Source organism: Nematolebias whitei, chromosome 9, assembly GCF_014905685.2.
Source record: "Nematolebias whitei isolate Nwh7 chromosome 9, NemWhi1, whole genome shotgun sequence".
NCBI lineage: Eukaryota > Metazoa > Chordata > Actinopteri > Cyprinodontiformes > Rivulidae > Nematolebias > Nematolebias whitei.
Genome location: NC_056506.1, coordinates 12141117 through 12150434, shown reverse-complemented (window position 1 = coordinate 12150434; position 9318 = coordinate 12141117). Strand labels below are relative to the sequence as shown.

Sequence of the window (9318 nt, the reverse complement as noted above, 5' to 3'; positions counted from 1 at the left end):
GGCCTCGTCTGTGAATTAGAGGAACAAAAGACTCTTACTGTTAAGGTGTTTAGGTGTGAATTGCCAATCTACATATGTGTGTGTGTCTTATCTCACTCAGCCTTATAACCTGAATCTCTCACTCTCTGCTCTTTGAATTGAGAAAGCTCCTCGGATGAGGAGCGAAACGTCTTCTGTTACAAATAAAGTCCAGTTGTTTTTGTATTGAACGCTTTTTAATTGCTTAGTTATAAACTTACAGCAGTTTTCAGTTTAGATTTGAAATAAAGTCGCACCTAAAACCCATTATCTATTGTTTAAATGGTTTTTTTTTAATGAAAAAAGCAACAAAAACAAAGAAAAGCATGTAAATATGTCCATACCTATGTTTTTATATTTTAATTAGCATTTGAGATTTATTGTTCGATTGATCAACCGATTCTTATGTTTGTTTGTTTTTCTTAATCCCTGAAGAATAAAACTTTATTGCTTTTCAATATGGTTTGTTGTTCAAGGTTCAGGGATTATCAGATGAGCTTGCCAAGCAGTTATGGATGGTACTGCAGAGGTCCATGGTTACTGTTCGCCGGGACCCAACCATGTTGGTGTCTGTGGTCCGGATCATTGAGCGGGAGGAGAAGATTGATAGGCGGATGGTTGACCGAAAGAAACAGAGTGGCTTCATCCCACCTGGAAGACCCAAACGGTGGAAGGACAAGATGTTTGAGGTCAGAATTTTAAAGACAAGTTATCCTGTTTGTTTGCTTTTTTACACATTAAACCACAGGCCTTTTAAAGTATGCAGTTGTTGAGCTTCTCAGACATCAAAATCCTACCTAATAAGTTGTAATTTAAATGTTCATTTACAAGTTTTTTTTTTTTTTTGTTCTTTTTGTTTAATTTGTTCCTACACTAGCAATTTTGTCAGAACTCAAATCTTTGCTGGGAAATTTTGGGATTTTGGAGTCCGTGGTCTGTAGGTGCAAAATGCAACACCTCAGGAAGAGGTCTTCATATAAACAGAAAAGAAGCAAAGTAGCCACATTGCTAACTTGGTTAAAGGCTAACAGCAGACAATGAAAATAACTTGAGGCTGATGTTGGTGTACAATAATGCAGTAGAGGCTACTGGCTTTTTCAGCTGAATTGAATCATCTATGTGGAAAACCTCTGGGAAGTGGTCTCTGGTGAGCAGCCTCTGTTTAGGGTCAGTAGTGTTCAATTCAAAAATACTTTATTAATCCCAGAGGGAAATTAAATGTTGTTGTAACTCATCATCCTGGTTTCATTAGAGTTGTTATAGATGCTGATAGCTGTGGGCAGGAAGGATCTCTTGTAGCGGTCTGTCATACAACAGATCTGAAGAAGCCTCTGACTGAAGACACTCTGTTTTTGTATGACTGTCTGATGAAGAGGATGCTGAGGGTTGTCTATAATGTTCTTCATTTTATGAATAATCCTTCTTTGTACAATTATCTCCAAAGGTTCTAGAGGAATCCTCAGAACTGAGCCAGCCTTCTTTATGAGCTTATTGATCTTTATTAAGTCACTTGCTGTGGTGCTGCTACCCCAGCAGATTATGGCAGAAGAGATAGCGCTCTCTACAACAGACTTATAGAAGATATGCAGCATCTTGCTGCAAACACTGAAGGACTTCAGCTTCCTCAAGAAGTACAGTCTGCTCTGTCCCTTCTTGTAGACGACTTCACTGTTGCAATTCCAATCCAGTCTGTTGTACAGGTGAACCCCAAGGTATTTATACTTCTCCACAATCTCCACTTCTTCTCCCATGATGGAAACAGCATTGGACTGGTTCCTGTTTCTCTTGAAATCTACAGTCATCTCCTCTTTGTTTTGTTCACATTCAAAATGAGATGATTGTTTCCACACCATGCCACAAAGCGGTCCACCAGTTCCCTGTACTCAGCTTCTTGTCCATCTCTGATACAGCTGACCACTGCAGAGCCATCTGAATATTTCTGCAGATGACAAGGAGTCTGTTTTGTACTGGAAATCAAGTTCAAATTCAAGTTTCTTTATTGTCATTCGCATTACATAAGGTGGAATGAAATTGTGTACTCAGGGTCCTGGTTACATTAAAAAATTGCAAAAATATAAAAAGAGATGGCATATAAGGATCATATACACTAAACAGTAATATGTAAAATAATATGGTATATTAAACAGAGCCCTAACTTGAGTTTGTGGTTAGTAGATGGGTAGGAATGTAACAGCATGAGATAATCAGCAGCACAGATAAGTCACATATCAACAATCAAGCGGCATTACAGTGATTTTTTTTTTTCACAGTGATAATCCTGATTAGAGATTCATGAGGGCTTCAGGGTAGAAGCTGTTCCTCAGTCTAGTGGGTCTCCACTTAATGCTCCTCAACCTCCAGCCTGAGGGGAGTGGGGCAAAAGTATGTGTGCTGGATGAGTGAGGTTCTTCATGATGCAGGTGGTCCTCTTCCTGCATCTAGAGGTGTAGATGTCTGTGATGGTGGGAAGGCTGACTCCAACAGTCTTCTGTGCAGCCTCCATGCCACATGTTGATGCTGGAGTACAAGATGCTCTCCACTGCACACCTGTAGAAGGAGGTGAGGACTGAGCTTCCCAGACCAACTCGCCTCAGCCGCCTGAGGAAGTAGAGGCTCTGATGAGCTTTCTTGATCAGGCTGGTAGTGTTGTTGCCCCAGCTGAGGTTGTCATTCATGTGCACACCCAAGTGTTTGTAACCTGACTTGAGACCACTTCCACTGCAGATCCTCCTATATTCGGGGGTGGGTGGGTAGGTGTGTTTCTTCTGTCTGAAGTCCACGATCATCTCCTTTGTCTTCTTCACATTGATGTGAATGTTGTTCTTCCTTCACCATCTGGATGTACAGTGCTCCAATCTGAGGTGTACAGTGAAAAGGAATGGTGAGAGTACAGTCCCCTGTGGTGCTCCTGAGCTACTGATCATCCGATTAGACACACAACCCTTCAGTCTCACAAACTGTGGGCTGTTTGCCAGGTAGTCTTTGATCCAGGTGATTGTTGAGGCCTCCACCTGAGTCTTCTAGAGTTTCTGACAAAAAAAATCAGGCTGAATTGTGTTAAATGCGCCAGATAAATCAAATAACATGATTCTCACAGTGCTGTCTGCTTTTACTAGATGGCAGTGAGTTATTTATGCAATGCCATCTGTTTTATCAGTTGGGACTTTACCAAGTGTGTATGGTAGCTGTTTATATCCCACTGAGTGCTAATGTTAGTCTAGCACTTAAAAACTACATGAGCACATCAGTGAGCTCCTGGCCAGACACCCACAGCCTTCATTGTAATCATCATGGTACCAGGAAATTTTAACCAGGCTATACTGACAGACATTCTGACACATTTTTACTATCATGTTTTCATACCAACCCTGGAAAACCATGGCCCATGTTCACACCAATAGGAAGGAGGCATACAGGGTAGTGTATTGCCCCCACCTTGGCTTCTCTGCTCTCAACTCTCATCTTTTTGGCTCCCACACATCATCCAGTGCTTTAAAAAAGATCCCAAAAATAGAGCATTGCTGTGTAGCCTGGTGAATCTGTTTGAGAGTTGAGTCAAAAGGGAAAATTCTCAGTTTACAGTTTTTTTTTTTCCAACCCTCACCTTTGACCATGATGTTTAGATTATGGCCATAAGAGCAAAATCCGATGTGACAAGGCTCATCCTTAGAGATTAGGTAAGGAACTTTTTTTTTATCGGGCGGGAGCTTGGAGTAGAGTGACTGCTCCTCCACATCAAAATTAAAAATTTGAGGTGGTTTTGGCATCTGATTGTCATAGAATGCCTCTTGGACACCTCCCTTTGGACATTTTCTCTGCACAACCCACTGGGACGAGACCTCGTGGCAAATCCAGAACTCTTGTGTGGGATTATTTATTCTTTTTGGCCCATGAATGCTTTGGGATCCCTCAGAAGGAGTTGAGTGTTGCTGAAGATAAGGATTTGGGTTTCCCTCTTGGACTTCTTGCCTCTGCAATCCAACCACTGGTAAGCAGCAGAATATAGGTGGGTAAATGAAATTCATTTTTGCTAACTATTTTCAGCATCCCCAGTTTGTCCCATCTGGATGATTTGTTTGAAGGTGAGCAGTGAGATCCTGAAAAGGGCTGCTCCACTCTGTGGTGAACAACCTTTGACCTGAACCACCTGTGTACAGGTTTGCAGCTACCAGTATACCCACAACTTGAAAGTTTCTTATGTAGAATGTCAGATGCAGTCTTAACATTCATAGGTAGCCAAATCCTAAACTCGCTGAGGGTTCAGACCCAACGGCTACCCTCACATGTTTAGCTGGCCAGTCAAAGCCATTGCTTTGGGTGTGGTTGCTGAAGTGTCCAAACAGCTGCGAGGAGCCACGTGTGAGAGTAGGTTATCAGTTGGGGACCAATGATAGAGGAACCACCACAAAGATGTGATGCATCCCCCCACACCAGATGTGCTTACACCCCCCCCCCCCCCCCGACACCCCAGAGTCATCCTGTTTAAACTCGACCCAAGTCTTGAAGGATCTGATTAAACTTGATCTGAGTCTTAGAAGGTTTATTTGAACTTAGACCCACAGATTTGTTTTTATTTGTCTTGAGTCTTGAGAGGATCTGTTTGTAATTGGCCCATTTCTTAAAACTGTTTTTGTTGCAGGTCTTGGAGGGTACTGTCAGCACTCGCATTGAGGGCACCCAGGCAGTGACCAGAGAGGTGGATAAAATGTGGTTGGTTCGTCTGCTGGAAATAACAAGGAAATATGTACTGGATGATCTTATTATTGTCAAAAATCTCATGGTGCAGTGCTTCCCCCCACACTACAACACCTTCAACAGGTAATAAATGCTCAAGTGCAAGAGTCTAATGTTAGTGCAGGTATGACTAACAGAAAAGGGGTTTCTGAGTTTCATTTGGACAACTAAAAGTTATCATGTATTGACCTATTTTCTTACAATCACTTTGGAAGATACAGTATGATCTTTTGTTTCCAAAAGCAAGATTTTCCATTTAAAATAGTATTTTCCTTACTATATGCTATTCTGTTTCAGATTTTTCAGCCTCTATCACAACGCTGTGTCCTCTCGTGTTAAGGAACTGGCCTCAGATGACTTGGAGGCGAATGAAATTGTATCTCTTCTGACCTGGGTTCTCAATACATACAAAAGGTCCATTTTATTATTCAGTCTGTTTAAACCTACATCTTGCATTGTATTCATCAGTACTTGCATGGGCGCATTACCAGTTTTAAGGTATACCACATTTTTAAGAAGTCTTAGTGTCAAAACCAAAAATATTTTTTCCGTTATACAGTTCCTACTTTTTTCAAGGTAACCGTTAGAAAGCTCACATTGTTTATGTACAGTTGCCTTGTTTATGGAGCTAAGTTCTGTTTAGTTATAGCTTGTTTCTAAGTTTCATAAATCCTATGCTATTAAATGCACCATAACTGTTCCAATACAAGTGAATGCACCACTCTATGTGTAAGGGTGCATTCACACTAGCCCTGTTTAGTCCACTTTAATTGAACTCTAGTCCATTTGCCTAGAAAGTCCGGTTCGTTTAGGAGGTGTGAATGCGCAACTGAACTCTGATGCAGACCAAAAAAGCGAACTATGGTCCGCCTAAATACCTAGGCCTCGGTTCAGTTGAAGTGAACTCTGGCGCGGTTCGACTGCATTGCGAATGCAAGCGGACCGGAGACTGCTCCAAAAGCAGGAAGTGGACGACAGCGCAGGGCATTCTGTGTAAATACAACCAAAACAAACACACATTTTTCTCATACGTTATACGGAGCCGTCTCAGCCGCCTTGTGTGAAAAACAACATTCTATTCAATTCAATTCAGTTTATTTATATAGTGCCAAATCACAACAAAGTTGTCTCAGGGCACTTTACAGAAACATTCACATACATAAAAGCCAATTAGTAAAGTTCTGTATCTAAGGAATTCTCCATGGTCTTCTGCCTCATCTTTCGCTCATGCTGAGTCCATTTTTGAAAGATGTTTGTTGGCACATGTGCCACAGACAAAACAGAAATCCTAAAACCGCTAAAATTTGATGCCACTCCGTTTTTGTTTTTATTTCCTGAAGAAGAAGAGGTGTCTTCTTCAGAGTTTTTCGTGTTGTTTCCGTCAGTAGTTCTTGGTGCAGCGCCACCACAGGCAAGAGGGTGGAACAGGTTGGCTCAATTGACTCAGTGCATTGTGAATGCGAACTGCACCAGATGAAAATGTAAACAAATGTTCCGAATTTTGGTCCCTAATCGAACTGAGTCTACTAGACTATCAGGTATGCAAATGACCTAAAAATGCGTGCATTATTTTTTTTTTCTCTCCCGACATAGATGGAACCTTGCTGTTTGAGCATTTACTTACATTTTTTCTGGTTTACTGTGTGTAAGTGACAGAAGAAACACAGCAAATAAATCGACCCTAATTAAACTGGATATCTGTATCCATCTTCTTTAAAGGGAGTACAACGCCATACCCTGCCGCTCTAAACCAGTTAATTTCCTGTAGAACACCAAACCTCTCCATTTTAGTAATGATGTTTTTAAAAAAATGTTTGTAAAGGGCTACTAGAGTTCACCTTTTAGCATGTTAAATATAGACCGTCTATTACTGTAGGCTCACTACAGAGGCCAATAGCTGTTAGCGTTTAAATGTTACTTTAAAAAGTACACGATAGCAGAGAAGTTAAATTGTGTACAATAAGCACAGTTGTCTTAAAACTGTAAATAATCTTTAAATTAATTTACCTTTTGAATTTATGTGTACTTGTCTTAAATCTGTCATTCCTAAATGTTATAAAGTTGTAAATTAAAGTACTGATTTCAAACTGGTTTAAAAAGAAAACCACCAACACAATAATTATTATTATTTTTTATTATTTTTTCATTCAACCTTTATTTTTACAGGCTAGTCTCACTGAGCCTCGAGAACTCATTTACAAGAGAGACCTGTTTAAAAAAAGAACACAGATGAGGTATAAACAACAATAGAAAGTCATATAAAAAACATATAAAATGAAAAGTAAATAGAAGAAATTAAATAACAATGAAACAAAAACAGCTACATTATAAAGCGACGTAAAATACTAAAACCAGGAACATGTTTGCTTTGTTTTTTTTGCCATGAACTTAACAGTTGTTTTGAAGCTATTTAGAGAGGTCAAGGTCGAGAGCTTCAGATCGTTTTGGAAGGTGTTCCTGGAAACAGGAGCTGAGTAAGAGAAGACCCTTTTGCCAAGTTCACCCTGCACTGAGGGAACTCTGCAAGTAATTATGTCTTGAGCGTGCACGCTGTAACTGCACTGACGAAGTGACATAGAGATGCATAAAGATGAGATGTATGTTCAGACATCATGGCGATATATGAAGGCAACAGACCAAGAAGTGATTTAAAGATGAACATGTACCAGTGAGAGTGTCTGTGTGAATTGATGATGGCCAGTTAACCAGTGAATACAGGGTGCAGTGGTGGGTAATGATAGTTACAGCCAGTTATGAATTTTAGCAAATCTTTATAGACAGCGTCCAACTTCTGCAAGATGCTTGCAGGAGCATTCATATAAATAATATCATCGTAGTCAATGAAGGGAAGGAAAGTAGCAGTTACAAGGCATTTCCTAGCATTCAGAGTTAGACAGGATCTTTTTCTGATAAAGAAACCCAATTTAACTTTCAGTCAGTCAGAGTCAGAGTTTCTTTATTGTCATTCGCACCTCATGTGGTACATGTGGTGGAGTGAAATTATGTACACAGGGTCCCAGTTACATCCAACAATAAAATGTAAAAGAAAAACAGTAATAACATTTAAGATGTGAAATAAGAAAAACATCAACTAAATATACACTAAGCACTCATAACATAAAAACATTACATCGAACATCAGCATCTTTCAGTTCCTTTACCAAATTTTTGACATGACGTTTAAAAGAGATGTGAATTGACCAAAATACTGTAGTGAGTCACGTGGGTACGTGTCACTTGTTGTATGACAAATATATGTGGTATATATTTATGCATACTTTTCACGAGTTCTTCATTTTTCTGACTGTAAATGCCGTGCATTGAATTTAACAGAAATGTAACGAGAGACGTTATTACCTTTGACCCATCAAATGAATGGAGTCATTTATTTTCAGAATCAAAGTTTAACATCAAACATTTACATTAATTTGGCAAAATATGAAAATAATAACAGACAGTTTCACAGAAAATGAACTTCAAATCACTCGGCGGTGATTTGAGGACTTTGCTTCAGATATTTCTAAAAATATCTGTACTGATTTATGAGAGAGAGGTGAGTTTAAGAGGAAATTGAGATTTATCTTACAGAGGAATATGTGAGGGAATTTAATCTGTTTAACCAGAAATTGCACGCTCCGTCAGATCTCAGCTTTGCCCACGGTACACTTGGTCGAAGAAGAACTTTTACCTTGTTGAAGTTCATCAGCTCAGTAACGTTTCCTTCAGACTCTTTTCAGCGTCTCCGTTGAGAACTGCTAAAATCCTTAGAGAGTCGTGCGTGGTTAGTTCAAACAGAAATTATAATTCCAAACGTCTCTGGATCATCCTGAATCCTCGAATTCTCTTCCATTCACTTCACCATTCTCCATGAATTCTCCATGAATTCTCTTCAGAACTCCTTGAGCACTACATGAGAACTTTTCCATTCTCCATTCCAACTCTCTCTCCATGAACTGGGAAGTTGCCACATTTTATTTGGGTCGACTTCCGGTTCAATTTAGAGCTTTCTGATTCGTGGATGTACCAGAAAGAGGTGTGGTTTTTTGACGTAAGTTATTATCAAGAGTCAAGGATTGTTTTCAACATACAGAAAAGATTATTGCAGTCGACCAGACTTCGTGGAGTCTCACACTTGGTAATCTTTTCAAATAGTAAAACATGACATTTCTTCTTCAGTAAACATTTAGTTGACCGAAGCTTCAACTTTCACACACTTACGACTTGACTCATTTCAGACAGAAAATCAAGAAATGCATATTCAGGTGATTTCTTGTTTGAATGAGGAATAAAAATCATTACTTACTGTTTATGTAAAATAAAGATGAGTAGTTCTTTTCAACCTGTAAGCATTGAGTGAACTAACACAATTTGATTATCAAAACATTTGTAAGACAGTAATGATTATAAAGAATTGTCTTTTCTGCTTGATTAATTCAAGAAAGAAAGTTCATCAGATGGCTCAGACTTATTCAAATCAATGAAAATAACAGTCTCTGTCCATCTGGTAGATTTGAGGTCATCAGGGTCAGATGGGGGTCAGATCATCAGGCCATCTAGTTCACTACA

At 39.4% G+C, this 9318-nt stretch overlaps 1 protein-coding gene across 1 annotated transcript in view; it reads left to right on the top strand.

Moving 5' to 3' along the window:
* Nucleotides 1-9318, top strand: part of exoc3 (exocyst complex component 3) — a 202252-nt gene that overhangs the window by 43318 nt on the left and 149616 nt on the right. Inside the window, exons 4-7 of the mRNA XM_037681994.1 lie at nucleotides 495-707; nucleotides 4658-4836; nucleotides 5050-5166; nucleotides 7534-7545. Of these exons, the coding sequence (XP_037537922.1) occupies nucleotides 495-707; nucleotides 4658-4836; nucleotides 5050-5166; nucleotides 7534-7545 (521 nt within the window). The remainder of the gene's footprint in view (nucleotides 1-494; nucleotides 708-4657; nucleotides 4837-5049; nucleotides 5167-7533; nucleotides 7546-9318) is intronic.